Consider the following 18604-nt stretch of genomic DNA (forward strand, 5'->3'; position numbering starts at 1 on the left):
AGGTGGTGGGTAGCCAGTGAAGAAAAGATAGGGCATTTTGTTTCCCGTAATTAATTAAAAAACATCCAGGCTGTGGTACTCTATTGGAAACATCTCTGCCGGGCAATCTGCTGGACTGGAGTTCGAGACCCTCTTAAGCTCCATAGTTTCTTGTAGTGTCTGCAACCTCACCATCCTTGTAAGTTAAGGAGGGGGGGGGGGGGGGTTGGGGAAGCCTACAGGTCTACCTTCTGAGTCATCAGCAGCCATCTCCCAGCCCTCCCAGGTCCAAGCTTGGGTGGAGAGGGGGTTAGGCACTGATCATATGAATATATAGTCAGTTTCTAGGGCCATTGTCCTGCTATGGTATTGTCACTGTCCCTTCCCTGTCATTCATGAGTGACCTTTAAACCTTAATCCTTAAATTTATGCTTTTTGGTATTCTAAACTCCAGATTACATTTTAAAAACTACTTTATCACCTAGTTGATTATTCATACAACAAAAACTTTATTACCATGTCACACTTAGAATTTTAAAAAACCAACAAATTAAAATCGGAAGGTTACTAGACGGCAACCGCAAACCAACTACTCTACTCAAACTCATCATTCTATCAGACTAACCTCAACCAGAAGCTATTGGTCTTAAAGCTCAACAATCATGACACGTAAACCTGGACTCCTAAAGATAATGTTTAGCGAATACAAATTTGGGATGCCATTGATGTGTCACTAAAACACTTTCCAAACAATTTTTCAACATAGCCTTGCTGTACTAATAACATGAACCCTAATTTTCAAGTCTCTCATGAGATTTGGATCCATTCTTTTTGAGCTTCATTATGAAATAATACTTAATATTTCATTCTTGGACAGTAGTTGTGTTGCAATTCTCATACCACAAAACACATTAGGCACATTACCTATATTGCCTGTAGACTCATTCAAATAATATCGAATGGCTCTTACCGGTCAAGGAAAACTATCCCCAGAATAAAAAACCACATTTACTGTCCGTAAAATTGCCCAAATAAGAATGAACAGCTTTTACAGGTTAAGGAAAACTATGCCCTTAATAAACAACCACCTCCTTTAGTAAGGAAATGATGCACACAGCCATTCACACATGCCACAATTTAATAGTTTTAGGGAATCTTTAACAGATTCATTTAAAAGTAACACTATGGCACAAATGCATCATCCAATTTACCACACCAACTGCATAATAAAATGAGAGTTAAGAGGCGCATGTTTCATTGAGAGGTGTGATATGAAATTAAGATGACCATCTCAGCAAATAAGGGTTATGCGGTTGCTTTCAGGCCCTTAGTTTAGTGACGGGAGGGATAGCAGGATACAGGCTACCATCTTGGTCTTCTACTTAGCAAATTCTAGGTGTCCAAAAGAGTGAATTCAAAGGCTGGATTGGTTTAATTGTCATCATTCACTCTACAAGCAACCTAACTTCTTTTATGCTTTGAACATACTTTGCAGAAAGGAACAAGACTCTCTAAATCTTAAAGAAAAATTCCAGGCATAGGACAAAAAGAATATGGATCATTATCACCCAAAAACCATTTCTATGCAAAAGAGTGCAATAATTTCTAATAAATCCGGAGAGGAAATCTTAAAACCACTAAAATAACTATAAAAATGACAAAAAACCCAACATGTGAAGTTACGGAACACACGTCTGGATGCTTCAGAGTCAACTTTTAGACTGAAGAAGCAAAACTTCATGCACAGCATGTTGTTATTGTTAGATGCTGATATTTGGAAAGGAGATCTTAAAACCACTAAAATAGCTATAAAAACGACAAAAAAATCCAACATCTGGAGTTTCGGACCACACGTCTGGATGCTTCAGAGTCAACTTTTAGACTGAAGAAGCAAAACTTCATGCACAGCCTGTTATTATGGTTAGATGCTGATCTCATTGCTTTACAAGATGTATTAGTGTATTGGAGGGAAAGACAATGGGAGATTTCTTAATTTTACGGAGTATATCAACACTACAAGCTTCCAGAGACAAAAGTTAATTAAAAACCAAAGGAAATTCATAACAATAAAAGATGTCACAGAAAAGTGCAAGATCTAAGCAACAATTACTAAAAGGTAACTTAAAAATAATGAATCAAGTAAACTTGAACATGTCATTAATTAATTAATTAAAAGAAATTAATGTTTGTTCCTTCACGCAAAATATAAAAAACACAGTATAACACAAGAAAAAACAAGAAATTTCTGACCACTCAATACTACTTGGACAATAGTGGTAAGTGGCTAAGTAATTAGAAAGTAATGCTAACTACATCCCCGAGTAGCCTACTCTTCAAAATTATCTAACTTGAGATTCTTGTAAAACAATAATTTGTGTATGTTTGCATGCCTTATCTAATCTTTGATAAAATAATTCTGTATACTATTCAAATAACCAGGAGTGGCAAGTTTTAAAAAATACTTAAAATTTTATTCTACTTGATCCTGGTAAAGTGTAGAGAATAAATCATACTGAAATTACTTGCAATATTCAAATTATAAAACTAGATTATATATGAAATTTACATATAAGAAGAATTTGAATCTTTGTTTTGACCATATACATTCTGACATACATTACAGGTAGGTACAGTAAAAGAAATACACTAAAAATCTTGGCAAAGATGGTAAAAGCCTTGTTCCAGTTTTTTAAACCAATTGAAATCTGGAGAGAAGAGCAAAGTCTTATTTTCAAATAGCATCTTTATACTGTCAAGGCCTTAGATTGTAGAGGCCTTTTCACTATTAATATTCAAATCCTGATCCATGTCAATATATTTTCAAAAAGCACCATACTAGGAAACCATGATGAAAAACCATGCAAGGCAGGTGTATCACACATATAAGTACGACAAAGGACGGAGAATGGAAGTTACCAATAGTCAAAATATGTATTCATGACCAGTCAGAGATGCTATGGAATATAATGAATTACGTCTAAGAGTAATTACCTTATATTCTTCTGTTTCAATACTTCATTTAAGAAACCTGAATAAAGCATACTTGTAAAGTATGCTGAGTTTTAACTATTTGATTAAAATATTAATATTGAGCTTCAGTTATTTCTAAACAGACAAACTCAAAGTTCAGTTATAGGACCCACAATTGTAATACCAGGAATGTTATGAGGGTCACACTCAGCAACGTCACTTGAGCCCTGCTGTCTATGATGAGGGGAAATATGAGGGGCAGTACTTGATGAAGATGAATAGCTTGAGGGACTGGGATTAATGGGGACTGATTTCTCAGAATTAGAGTGGGATTGGTATAAAGTGGAATTAACAAAGTTTCCATGATGGCCATAATGAGAATTGGGGGCTGAGCTTGTGCTACTTTCATGATGCAATAGGCTGTTGGAATGGAGGACTGTAGGGGAATGACTCGAGTATGGGACATCGCCTCTCCTCCAAGATGATGCTGAAGCAGTTTCAATGCTTTCTAAAGATGACATACTATCCTTGTGTTCCCCTTCAGAAGAGGTAGATGTGGGGAGGTGAGGCTGTGTTGAGTTAGGAGGACCATCTGAGTTTGGTCTGAGAAGAGTAAAATCCACTAAAGTTAATTTGGTACCTTCTTGGAGGCCTGTGGTTTCCAAAGTACTAAGGCCATTGACTTTCTTTCGAAGAACATTGACTAAGCGTTCCAAACGAGTGCATTGTTCGTGCAACTGCCACCGTGACACTTCACTCTCCTGAAGTTGGGTACACAATCCTTCCATGTATTCAGCTGACACACGACTGATGCCTGGAAATAAAAAAATGTACATATTACTTTACATTTTTTTTTGCAAATGTGCAGTACAGGTAAACTTAAAAAAAAATCAATACTTTGAATCCACCATACTAAAAAGAGCAGCATCTCATAAATGACAAACTGTCCTTGCAGGAATACTTTGAAAATAAGACGACAATTGATTTAAATAAATATCAGAGGAAAAGTTTGACACAGTCCATTATAGTCAATTGCCTTAACTATGTAATCTGGTTCAATAATAGGGATAACTCCTAAACAAACAAGAAAATTTATGAAAATAGAAATTATGGATATTAGAAAAAAAAAATAAAAATTAAATTTGAATAATAAAATTGGTTATTTCTATACTCACCAAATGTTCATATTGCTTCTTCTCTGGAAGTTTGAGCTATCAAAATTTACTTTTGCAACAAAAGAAGTACTAAATTCTTTTATATATATATAAAAAAAAAAGAAACTTACTATTATCATTTCTAAATATGGAATCTCCTAGTCAGACCCAGAAGATACTTCAAATAAACCAAGATCCCCAACCAACCTAGTAACTTGACGAACCACACTAGCTGAACCAAAATTCTTTCCAACAAATTGCTCAGAAATAGCCAATCTTCCAGGTACAAAAGAACTCTTAGCCCCAGAATTCTTAACCATTTCGAGGTGGGGTTATCACCTAGTGAACACCTCAGTGGCTGTCCTGGAACCAATAGAGTTATTTGAATTGTTAAACCTTTGAGCCCTTGAAGAAATGAAGATAACTCTTCAAATTGACACGAATAGGAATGTGAAAATATGCATCTGAGAGGCCTATTGAAAGCATCCAATCTTTTATCTATAACACCCCCACAACTGTCGAGGGTATGTTCATAAAAAAATTTTATGAGAACCATAAACCTGTTGAGAGGCGAGACATCTAGAACCAGTATCCAACCGCTTGGAGTTTAGGGAACTAAAAATAACCTATTAGAACATCCCGAAACAGTTAAGACCTCCTCTATCATATCTTTCTCGAGTTATAAAATCTAACTTGTAACTGTATGGGCTAGATAAATTGGATGCATAACTGGCTCCATGGACAAGAGAAGATTGGAGGTTAGAGGAGTCTGGTAGTCTTCTGTGAGTACAGTACAGCTAGCACCCATGGATTGGGATGAAAGCTTTCTTAAATGTGATAGATAGAAGTAGGGAAGTCTCCCACCTACAGGAATTTGAAGGGAAGGACTGCTATAGTGTTTTCAATAAGATCTTTGAGTCCGGTTGGAAATTCTTCGTAAACACCTATTGGAGTGGAATCCGGATGTTTTACAACTGTAGCCCCTGATATAGAATCTGCAAATGAGAGTACTATTTCAAGAGCAATTCCTACTTTATTGCCCACACACATTTCCTTGGCAAACCAGCTTGCAAATTTTGCATTCAAAGATTTTCATCTATTAGCATTAATAATGGGCTCAAGGCAGGAAATTAAATCGTAATTTAAACTAGGTTAGGTAACTTCTTTGAGCTATAAAAAGCTTAAAGACTAAATGAGAACCAGAATTATCAACCTTTCTTTGAAGCTTGAGATAACAATTAACCCTTTTACCCCCAATGCTATTTGGAACTTTCCAACCCTTAACCCCCAGGCGTTTTTCTTTTTCAAACATGTTTTGCAATATTTTTTTTTTAGATTGCGCTGACAGCCTTGATTTTCATCATAGAGAGGTCAGGTTGGTCTCATTATTTTGGAAAATGCCTGACGTTTCTCATAAAGTTATCAAAAATCTGAAAAAAAAAATGCAAATAGCAGTTTTTTGCAAGGACGTACCGGTACATCCACGAGGGTTAAGGGATGAGTTTTGTGAAACGTACCTGTAGGTCCATTGGGGGTAGAAGGGTTAATCAACTGCGTGCTCAATAAAATGGGGGAAACAAATCCTCCAAGTTCATCACTCCTTTGGTTTCTTTTCCTTTTTTTTCAACCACTTTCTTCGTCATACTCCTAGTCATCACACAACTAGGAAACAGATACGGGTAGTCTTTTCAAGTTCAGTCGTAGGACTATACTTCAATGGTTGCTCCGTTACAATGGGACAAGGCACTAACGGCGCTCCACCAACCTCATTACCCAGCAGGACGTCTACTCCTTCGACAGCCAATGAATCCTTTACCGCAAAAGCAACATGACCTGTTACCAACTCACATGACAGTTTCAAATGGCAAATAGGGGTAACCTCCTTACCTCCTATTCCCTTCAAAATGACCGAGTCTCCTGCGAGAGACTGTTCTACCAACGGGTGTACACCTCGTGTCACTACACTATGGTTATAACCAGTGTCACGCAATATCTTAACCGGGATTTGCTCACTCCCATCCATTGCTGCTCTCATACCTTCATAAATATATGGTTTACAGGCATCGACGCTGTTTGGGTTTGTCCTGTTCGTCGTGTAAATATTAGCTGGTTTATTTTCCTCTTCGTCCTTTCCAGATTGTTTCTTCGTCTTTACATTCTGTGAAGTTGAATTATACTTGGGCGACTGCTTTCGGTTAGTTCAACCACCATTCCTTAATGGTAAGGCCTCTCTTGCCACACTTATAACACACAATATCAATCTTCTGCAAGTCTCTCACGATACTTGAAGGAGGACGATTCAACGATTGTTGCTGTGGTACTATCGCATTCTGCTTTCCAACAGTACAAGTGCTACTTCCGCTGTAACTATTGAACTTGTTCACATAGTTATTACTGAAATGGTTTCCATGGTTCGGCGAATACTTCACACTTGGTCGGAACGACGGTTGAAACTTCATATCCGAAGAGGGTTTATGACTGAAAATATAATCTTCACTCTGTGAAGTGGCTTTAAGTTTCTTCACCTCTCTCTCTCTCAAGAACGTTCGAATTTGTTAAGGAATTCCTTGTAGATATTGTTCCAGCACTATTAATTCTTCTACATCAGCCATCTCTCTCACGTTAGCAGTCTCTATCTATCTCTTAAAACATCGTCGTACCTTATAAGTGTAATCCAGGAAATCTTCTCGTCCTTCAGCAAACTTTGGAATCTTTCATTATAATATTCAGGGGTCATCTGATACACTTGTAGCATGCTCATCTTCACTTCTTGATACTCCTTCCTCTGGTCCTGAGTTTAGGAAAGATAAGCACTGTGTCCTTTCCCAATGAGGACACTCTACAATAACACAGACCATTTATCTTCTGGCCATTCCATCGTCGATGCGACCGTTTCAAAATGTTCGAAGAATTCATCGGGAGCTGCTTCTGTGAATTTTGGAATTAACCTCTGGACGTTCGTCACATTAAATACGGGATTGTGCAAAGCAGGGGTCATCTCTGTCTGTGTTGCTGACTTTGCACGAGCATTCAACAGCTCCAATTCCCTTCCGTGTCTTGCAATTTCTGTTGCCTTCTCTTTTTCTTCTCGTTCTTTCTCTCTTTCTTCTCGTCTTGCTTCTTCTCTCTCTCTTTCTTCCCGTCTTGCAATTTCTCTAGATTCCATTTCCCTCACATGTTTTGCAATCTCTTTGGCTTCTGCAACTCTTTCTTCCTTTCTTCTCTCTCTTTCTTCTTGTTTTACCATCATCTTCAACTTGATAAAATTTTCTTCCGCTGCAATTCGTCAAAAATCAGCCTCTACATTCCTGTCTGCTTTCATTCCTTCGGTTCCTAAGTCAGCTGATCCTTGCTTTACTGTGAATTCTGCTTCAGTTTCCTCCAACAGTTCACGCTACATTCCTGTCTGCTTTCATTCCTTCGGTTCCTAAGTCAGCTGATCCTTGCTTTACTGTGAATTCTGCTTCAGTTTCCTCCAACAGTTCACGAGCTGTTACTATATTTTCTTCCAACAACTTTCCCGAGTTTATCATTGTTTTTAAGGCTAGACACTTGATTTGAGCTTTAATCATTCCAGCTGTTGCATGGCCACCAAATGCAATTAAAACAAAGAGCCACTGAGCCTTAGTTACATTAACTTCTGACAATTCCTGAACATTTGGGTTTTCCAAATACTGTATTTGGATATTATACTGTGCCATCTTGTACTTTTACAAAATATTTTTACCTCTCCAAAAAACTATACCCTAACAATACAAAGAATCCTATCAACACTAAATTATTCAAACCTTTAATGAAAACACAGCCCTATTATCACCAACATTTAAAACAGACTCGCTTGATCCCATGGGTCTGGGCACCAAAAATATTTATTATAGCCCTGAGTCTGGGCACCAAAAATATATTATATATTACAGCTGGAAAATTACATAACCTCCCGAGTTCTAAACTCACCTGTTCGTTTTTACATAAATCTGTTACACTTGAATAATACCCGAGTTCTGAGAAATTATATACCTCCCAGTCGGCAATATACAAAATCACTGAATATCCAAAGGTCTCTTACGTACATTCAAAACAACCTCTTAGATTCTTAGTCAGGGATTACAAGAAAGCTCCGTAAGAAATACTGGTTATCGAAATAATACACACTTTACAAAAATAAATATTCTATAAAAATTTACAATATCAATACCAAAATTTATTACCAAAATGAATCACTCAAAATGTCAAATCTCAACTAAACCTTAGACTAAGACAAGAAAATATTACACCCTAAAAAATATATAATTGCTTGTTTCATTGGAAATTAAATTTTACACAAATATTTAATCTTGATAATTAATGAAAATAGTTAACACTTTAACACTCTAATGATTAAACTCTTATTGAAATTTACATAAAAGTAACTGATAAACTTACGTGTTTTTAGCTCACACGAGGGTTCCGCACAGATAGCAATATAAATACACATCACTGTTTTAACCTAAACTCATAGGGCCCCTTACAAAAATGTATACTAGCAAGTACTTACAGTAATGCAATACTTATGAAATGTCTTTCAAAGGAGTGGTCAATCTTTGAACTCACTACACACGATACATGTTGGATAAAAACTTATTCACTTTCGAAAGGGCACATGCTGAGGAACCTGAAAGAGAGGCAAACTTTGGCTCTTACAAAGGGATAGGCTGGATGTCTTCTGCTGCTATTCCATTCCTGGGGCGTATATACATAAACTTAAAAACTTCTAGATGATTCTAAATAGATTATTCTCGTGGCTTGGGGACAGGCTTAGGGGAGTAACATTTGCCAACTGAGACTATCAAACAGATCTAACCTCGCTTGCAAGGCAACCCTATCCCAGCTAACTCCCCTCTCCCAGCTAACTCAGCCCACCTCCCTCCTTGGAACAATAAAAAAATAAAACTAACTTTGTGGTTTTCAACAACATTCTAAACACGTGGAAAATATAAGAATTGCGTAATCTCTCACACACATGACGCAATACCTCATATAAACATAAAAAAATTACATACGGCCTCGTTCATACCTCATATGGTTGGTACAGAACACTTAATCTAGATTCCATAAGACATCGTAACAAAATACTGTACGTGAAATAAAAAGTTAATTCTTAAAACTAACGTAAATCTTCATACACTGACTTGAATAAGAAATACAATGAAATTATTGGAGAAAGTCTTATGCAATTTAAATACAAATACTTAAAACTACAATAGAGGAACTCATCTTATGAGTTGGCTATACACCTCTTAAATACACAAATGAAATACAGGAATAAAATATTTACTCTACACTAGACCAGCTTAGTAAGAATATATATACTGTATATATATATATATATATATATATATATATATATATATATATATATACATATATATATATATATATACATTTATATATATATATACATTTATATATATACATATATATATATATATATATATATATATATATATATATACATATATATATATATATATATATATATGTACATATATAAAATATATATATATATATATATATATATATATATATATATATATATATAAATAAGCCATATATATTTAAAAAAAAATATATATGGCTTATTTGAATATGAAAAACACGTAAAAATGTGCAAAATTTATCATATATATATATATATATATATATATATATACATATATATATATATACATATATATATATATATATATATATATATACACACACATATATATATATATATATATATATATATATATATACAGTATATATATCCCAAGTATGAGGTAGAAATTTATTTTTATTTGAACCCAATATTGTGTTGATTTTCATCCATATGTATATGTGTATATATATATATATATATATATATATATATATATATATATATATATATATATATATATATATATATATATATATACACATACATACATATATATACATATACATACAGTATACGATATATATATACATATAATGTGTGTGGATGTGTAATGTATGTGCATGCATATTTCTATGCTGAATCTTCTAATTTACATTAACTAACAGAATCACTAGTAAACTAGTATTTCACAAAGAAAATTAATATTATTATACCTTGAGAAGATGACTGGCCTATTTCATCCCCGTCGTACACTGTATGGTGTATAGATGTGGCAAGTCTTAGTGTCCTCAGCTCCTCCTCCAAAGCAGCTAGCTGTGCAAGTGTATTAGCTTCTCGTTCTGCAGCACTTCTGGTTTCTGAACCCTGGTTTGCAAAGGAAATGATTACAATATAAAAGTGTTCCTAAACTTTGGCTTCATGTACTATTTAATAAACTGCTGCTATTTACTCTAAATATACAGAGCTTATCCCTATAAATATTTATCTTCAATCTTCAGATATATCTTGTTCAACTTATAGTCAACTCAGAGTAAATGCAAACTTAGTAACAATAGTTATCTAATAAGCACTTCCATTTATATACTCTACATAGTATTGTGTACGGGAAAAAACATAATTCAAAAGGAACAATATGCAATACTTAAGCATAGGGATTCAATACATTGTTTGGCACTACATCCAAGTTTAAACATGGTTCCTCATCAGATCAATGCAAACCCATGGTTGCCTTTGAAAATATAGAAAAGGCAAAAAAGTAGTCTTCAGATGTTTGGCATCAACCACAGAAACTCAAATTGTAATAAATTGAAATTCCATAAAATTTGTCGATGGAAAAGACTTATAATGCAATAAATTTGTTATATTTAATAAGACTGCATATTTATGAATTAAATATATATATATATATATATATATATATATATATATATATTTAATATATATATAATCTGTATATAATATTTCAATATTTTTCTTTGGTCATAAAACTTGGTTGAAAATTCACTTTGAGGGTTAATATAACAAGCTGCAAACTCATAGTAAACCAAATAGATATCAAAACTCAGTTCAGCCAATGACAAAAATCTATAAATAAATTGTCAGAGCTAGTCTTGAACTAACAGGTGGTAATTTTCAACATTAATTTTAGTGTAGATGATTCAAATAGTCATAAGACCAAAAAAAAATAGCTTAGTCATTGTGATACTCTTTCAGACTCTATTTCATATGTCTAGGAAAACCTTGACAACCATTGATAGTCTAGAGTTTTTCCGATTTTAAAATCCCAAGTTACTTAGTTACCTTTTAATGGTCCAACATATAGTTTTTATTGATGTAATTGAGTATTTTTAGCCTTAAAACTATTGTTTCCTGTCTTCCATATGGTACTATTGTGGTACCCTAGTTAATTTAAATACTTAATTACCATCATTATTAACATTGGAAACAACATAAGTAATGATGATGCAACTCATCCCAATTATTTGCTCTCTGCAAATGCCAAAGAAAGTTTCTCTTGTCCACAATACAAAATGATGAGAAAAAAAAGTTGTGAAAAGAGAGGCTACTGAGGAACCTCAAAATTATGGATATCATAACCAAGGATAGAGGCCAAGTGGTTGTAGCAGAATAGGTTTCAGGGTGAACTCTCTACTATGTACCATATGTAACAGATGGTGTCACAAGATGTGCTATGGATTAAAATATTTATATATGTGAGACTATAAAAATAAAATTCAAAATACTGAAATAAAAAATATGGAATACAGAGGAGCTAGGAACCTGGGAGAAATAATAGGAATTTTATAACCCTAGAGATATATTGGATAGTAAAGCAAGAATGAGAAAGCAGTAACAGCATGGTGGCAGCAGCATGGACGAAATGAAAGAAATAGCTTCAATACTGGCAAATAAAGACATACAATTTGTATATGGGTCAAACACTTAAGAGGAATGTACAAAACTTTTATCCTCTATGCAGCAAAACCATGGGCACTGACCAGGAAAATGGGAAAGATCTTGAACAGGTGTGACCTCAGATTGTTAAGATACAAGGTTGGAGCTAAAAGGGTCGATCTTGTCATGAATGAGAGGGGGAAAGGCTGAAAACTGAGAAAAGATGGGGGTACAGTTGGTCAGAAAAGTACTATATAAATATGGAAAGGGTAGGACAAAGACCTTCAAGATACCCAGGAAATCATGACAAAAGGGGATAAATAAAGATATAAGCCTGATGCAATTATGGGAATGCAGAGCAGTCTACAAGCCATAAGAAAGTGAAAAGAAATCATTTCATGTCTAACCTCATTAAGGTTGGAGCTTACATGGAAATTTTGATGATGATAATAAGCTTTCAATAACTAACGGACTGGCCCTGAAAATAAAGCATCTGTAAAAATAGTTAAAACTCAACGACAATGTAAGCACAAATACATTAATCCAAGGGAGCATAAGAAATGCATGACTCAAATACTGCACTGTTTAAACATGGTGGCCTCTCTAATGAAAGTAAGAATGCCAAAATATTATTTATCATAAAAAGTATCATGTAAGTGTAATATCTTTAGGGCAGGCTTCCTTCAGTGCTCTGCTAATATATTAAGTTCTTGCTAATAGGATATTCTTGGAGGGAGAGCCAGGACAATTGCTTTTGTGAGCATTTGCAAATTATAATCTCTCCAAGCTCCTGAGGATTTTCTCAATCAGAGATTTTCATGAGGGTTCTTGGTAGCTTTGACTAGCTGGCCTTGAGTTTTTTTAAAATTGTATGCAAATCATGGATTTCAATATTCCAAAAGACTGGGTCTGCTTTAGTTAGATGAAGACAAATGTGGCCTTTTGTTCTAATTAATGGAAACCTATGGAAAGCCACATCCCTGCCACACACAGATGCGATACCGTAGCTCCACAGCGCCACCCATGTGCTCCCACCCTAAAAGACTGAGCCATAGCTTGCAACTGCATCAAACAGAAAACAATGAAAAACCAAAGAAGAACCTGTTTTGTGATATTGAAGGGGCAGATGACTTCTCTGGCTTGGGGCCTGGTGACTTTTAAAGCTATTACAGTTTGAAGTAAATTAAATACACAATACAAGCAAACAACAGAACATAACAGCAGGTGAAGCTATGGACTTACAATTGAGATTAATAAGTCATTCAGCAGTAGCTTTTAACAGTGCAGTTGACAATACCACTGAAGAAGACACTGAGGCTTAGGTGGAAGAGGAAGAATGAGACATAAAACACTAGGTTATTAGAGAATGAGATTATCAAGGCTGTGAATAAAAATGCAGGGCCTTCAAAATGATGATGATAATTAGTCAATAACCAGCAGTATGGGTTGCATGTGATCTCATCATAGCACTTATATGTGACATCTAAAGAGGAAGAATTGCTGTAATATCATGAAATGCAATAGTTTTATAACCTCTTTGTCAGCAGCAACTACAAAAGGAACAGACTCCTAATATAGATCTTTAAAGTAGGCCACAGAAAAATAGCCAAACTTCTTTTCTTCCTCTCTCAATGCTAGACCCTAGCCTTTCTGACACTTCCTAAGTCTTTGGAATAAATATCTGGAATTCAATAAGCAGAGTTATCAAAGAGTCTCTTGTCACTCCCCCAACCACGAATAGAATTAAGCAATTCAAGCTGTGAATAAATATTATTGGGCCACCAATATATGATATAGCAATATTATACATCTTCTATATCTAAGAAAGATAAGAATAATTTGGACATAATTGAATACTTATCTAAAAGTAATGAATTAAATTATAGGTCAAACAATGGTATCATAGATCCAGTGTCCGGAAAGGTCACTATTTATACTAGCCTATGAGGGCATTCAGGGTTTAATGGACTCTAGGTTTTACTAACAAGTAGACTCCCAATAAGCTTATGTCTGTTAAAATGTGGTGCTACTCTATATATTGAAACCACTAAAAAGATTAGCTATGGAGAGATGGAATGAACTCTTTCCGACTATCTTTCTCCCTGCACCAATTTACTGTTCACATTTCCTCACCTAACTCAAATAACATCAGTTATGTTGATGAGACAGAATTTTGAGGTCAAGATCAGTCCTCTAGACCCTCTAACACTGAATCACTCGAACAAATCATGTTCAGGCAAAGACATATACTGGCATAAGGAATCGTTCTCTATGTTAACCTCACTTCTGTTGGTTGTGCAGAGTTGGGGTCCATATCCTGTCTCCTATACCTTTCAAACCATAAGCACACTTGTGTTGTGGCTATTGCTATCATAAGGTGGCTTTAACTAATCCAATTAAACCAACTTACCAGCATAATTTGTCTTTTAAGAAAGAAGTCACTAAAAACACACTGCTCTCAATTGCAAACATCAGTTCCATGACCAGATACTTGTTTTAATAAAATAGTTGAACTGTGATGTGACAATAACTTAAAATTCAAATTGTTGAACCTTCCAAAGTGAGTCAATGGTAATACAGTATAGCCTTCCAATACAGCATACACTAGGTTTCTTTAAAAAATGTAAGTGTAGCTTCAAAGTAAATTTTAAATGTTTTGTAAATATATCAATAAATACCATAAAAATAATCTTGAAATATCTATACAATAACCTGCCAACATATTTTTTCATATAACTAAAAAAAATTAAATAACAAGTAGGTAACAAACCTAAATTTCCTGAAACTTACATTTCAATGTTAAACTCATGGATTAATTCACCTGTGCCCAGTCTGATGGGTTGGCACAGAGGATCTAATATCAAGGAAGTGGTTTATCAAGTGGAGTGTAAAAAAAAATTTATTTGTTCTAAAACATTACCTGTATGATGGACATCCCTCGCTAATGATCAAATGCAAGGATTATCCATATACATGTTTTGTGCATAACATCTATTTAAAAGTATATTCTGCAGGTAAAGTACAATATTATATGTTTATTCTTGATATCATCCAGTAAGTGCCAGTCTTTAACAACCTGTTCCTACAAAGGTATGCAGATTGAGGGTACCAAGCTCCTGAGGTATGGTAAGTAATACAACTAAGGTTGACATGTGTCATGTTCCCCCTCCCTTATATTACCAAAGATCTTTACAGTATGGGAACACTATACTTACCATTACGGAGCTTGGCAGTAGTAGCTTCACCCACTGTCACTTGTCACGTCACAATCGTGTCATGTAGCTGCATTATTTGATTTTGAAAACATGGTCAGTTTTGTTTCCTTTTAATTCAAATCAATTGATTGGTTACAGCAACGGTGGATTTATCAAGTTGAAATTAACGTTTTGATGATTATCCAAAAAAAAATAAATGTATATTAAACAGTATCGCTCTCTGAAACTGACAAAGATACAGTATACAGTAGTACACTACTAAAATGTGATTAGGAAGATCATTCCACAACTTGGTCACATATTTTTTTAGTTTTTAAGAGAAAATCCTATTATAATCCTGATATATATACACACATTATATATATATATATATATATATATATATATACATACAGTATATCCATACTGTGTATATATATATATATATATATATATATATATATATATATATATATATATATATATATAATATATATATATGTATATATATATATATATATATATATATATATATATATATATATATAATGCAGATATGAATAAAACAACCCTATCTCAGGATTCAGTCACCAGTGGCAGTGGAACAATGAATGCCCAAGGTGGTGGGCAGATTTGTCTCAATGTATGAATGAGTTGCTAAAAACTTTTGGACTAGAACAGGTTACCTTTGAAAACTGAATTTTGCAACATACCATATTGGGACCTTGTCTAGGGAAGAAATTTATTGTTGTGTTACTAGAGGAGCTAAAAGAAATAAATTGGGATTTCATAGCATTGAGTGAAATTATAAGAACTAGGGAATCTTATATAGAATTGAAAGACAGTTCTATATTTTGCTTCAGAGAACATGAAAGGAATAAAGAAAAGGGAATGTTTTCTTATTAATAAAGATCTTGCAAGTAACATATAAGAATTTAGTAGTATTGGTGATATAATTACAGGATTATTGAAAAAATAAATAAGTAAAAACTGAAAATTATTCAAACAAATACACCAACATCACAGGAAGAAACAGAAACATTTTATGAAGATCATGAGATAACTTCGATAAACACTAGGCTCAATTTACATTTGTTTTTGGAGATTTCAATGCTAAAAGCAGGTCAAAAGAAGGGAGGAGAATCAGCAGTAGGTAAATTTGGAGTAGGCACATGACATGACAGATGAGACATACTTGTAGAATTTGCTGAAAGAAACAATCTTTAAATTATGAACACCTTTTTTTACAATAAGGAAGAAAGAATGTAGATGGGGAGAAGCCCAAATGGAGAAGCAAAAAATAAAATTGATTTTATTTTCATTGAAAAAGTTGATTTAGTTAAAGATGTAATAGTGTTACAGAAGTTAAATTCATATAACCAAAGAATGAGGAGAAATAAAATTTGTCTAGATATTTGGAAAGAGAAAAACTAATTTAAAAAAAGTAATACAAAATAGGTGCTCCCGGCCACATGATTAAATGGAAGCACATATAGAAGAAATTAACTGTAATTTAATAATATTTGTATTGGAATCAACACAAGAGAAAATTTCCTAAAGAAGATCAATGAAAACTACTAGAAAACTCTAAGAAACCTTATCTAATAATGAAAAGATTGGAAATGAAGGCAAAATCCAAATTATGGAATAAAATTAGCAAAACTATCCCAAATAATAAACAAACTAAAAATCCAAGACATTTGTAAACACAATCAGATCAAAACTGAGGAGAAAAGGGAAGGAAGAAGGATCAAACTGATGAAAAGAAGACTTGGAACAGGGGGCCATTGAAAATTAAAATATTATCAACAAAAGAGATGGAGTGATAAAAATTGCAGCAGATTTCTGTAAAACGATTTACAATAGTGATGTTAAGAAATAACTTTGCCAAAAGAAATAAATGAAACACCTGAACTGGTACCAAAACTAACAGTAGAAGTAAGGAAAGCATTAAAAGATATGAAAAGAGAAAAATCAGCAGGAGTGGATGGCCCAACAATTGATTTAATAATCGATGGAGGATATTTCATAGTAGTAAAACTTGGTGAACTTTACGTAAACTGTTTGCAAGAATGCTATATGCCCACAGCGTGGAAAAACTTGATCATTAAATAAATTTATAAAAACGGACGTTCAAAAGACCTGAAGGATTACTGCCCAGTAAATTTACTTTCAATAATAAGGTTCAATAGAAAGACAGCTAGACTTTAATCAACCAGGAAAGCAGGCAGGCTTTAGAAGTGGAAGTGGGTACTCAACTAACCATACCCATATAATTATTCAGCTAATGTAAAAATAAAGAGTATGACAAACCACATGTATGGCATTTATAGACTATGAGAAAGCTTTTCAATCAGTCAAAACCTCAGCAGTAATGAAAACCCTTCAAAGAAAAGGAATAGAGGAATCTTACATTAACACACTTGAAGATATCTATAAGGGAAGTACAGCAATAATACTACATAAAGATTTTGAACAAATTCTGATTGTGAAAGGAGTTAGATTATTCAGTGTGCCAAGAAGAATTTCAAGAATTTAGTTTGGGAAAATATAGGAATAAGCAATAATGGGGAATACCTTAACAACTTGAGATTTGCAGATGGCACAGTTCTGTTTAGTGAATCATGGGAGAATTGATAGAGATGATACATGATTTGAATAGAGAAAGCAGAAATGTAGAAATGAAAGTGAATATGAATAAAACTAAGATATTGTTCAATGATAATGCAGAAAAAACTTCGAGTTATGGATGAACCCTCAAGAGTTTACTAATGAACGTACATACTTAGGACAGACAGTAAGTGTTTCCCCAGAATATGAGACCGAAATTAAAAGAAGGATGGGCTTGAGATGGAGAGCTTTTGGTAAAAAAAAAAAGTTAATGAGAAGTAAATTGCCATTTTCTACAAGAAAAATATTTAATGAGATAGTCCTACAAGTTTTAACTTATGCATCAGAAACTTGGAGCCTTAGAGCATAAGGTAGTTACAACTCAAAGAGCTATGGAAAGACTAATGATGGGATTAACACTCGAGAAAAAAAAGAAAAAAAAGAAATAAAAAATGAGTAACATGGATATGAGAGTAAACTAAAGTAGAGGTGTTCAATGTAAAGTTACTTATAAGCCCATTAGACAAAGACAATGATTAATTTAACAAAGACATCAAGGGATACTTTTGAATCCTTAGGAGTTGACACCTAAATTCAAATGCCCATCTCTACCTTATCTATATGGGGAAATCAAAATTTACAAAGAAACTTTCCTAAGGTCTTGCACTTACAAATTATTCAAATGGTTAGTCAGTCAGCTGTCACTTATTCTTGGACCTATATCTGGATGATCTGTGAAAAATAATGAAGATTCTATTTGTAGGGTAAGGAGGTTTTATTTTAATTATGATATAAAGTTAATAAGCTTTGAGGTTAAATCATTATTTACGAAAGTACCAGAGGATGACTTACTAGAGTTGCTTGAAGACAAACTAGTCAAACATACTATTATTGTTGATACT

At 33.8% G+C, this 18604-nt stretch overlaps 1 protein-coding gene across 4 annotated transcripts in view; it reads right to left on the reverse strand.

The window, feature by feature from the left end:
* Positions 1-1830: 1830 nt before the first annotated feature.
* The window catches only part of LOC137616583 (uncharacterized), a 229293-nt gene continuing 212519 nt past the window's right edge, over positions 1831-18604 (reverse strand). For 2 of the 4 annotated variants that reach the window (XM_068346466.1, XM_068346467.1), the window contains exons 8-9: positions 10218-10368; positions 1833-3763 (exon numbers count right to left, since the gene is read on the reverse strand). In XM_068346466.1, coding sequence (XP_068202567.1) covers positions 3099-3763; positions 10218-10368 — 816 coding nt within the window. In that variant the 3' untranslated portion in view covers positions 1833-3098. Of the gene's footprint in view, positions 3764-10217; positions 10369-18604 lie in introns of all 4 variants that reach the window. The other 2 variants (XM_068346468.1, XM_068346465.1) reach the window with 2 other exon arrangements.

The sequence above is a fragment of the Palaemon carinicauda genome, chromosome 22 (assembly GCF_036898095.1).
Source record: "Palaemon carinicauda isolate YSFRI2023 chromosome 22, ASM3689809v2, whole genome shotgun sequence".
NCBI lineage: Eukaryota > Metazoa > Arthropoda > Malacostraca > Decapoda > Palaemonidae > Palaemon > Palaemon carinicauda.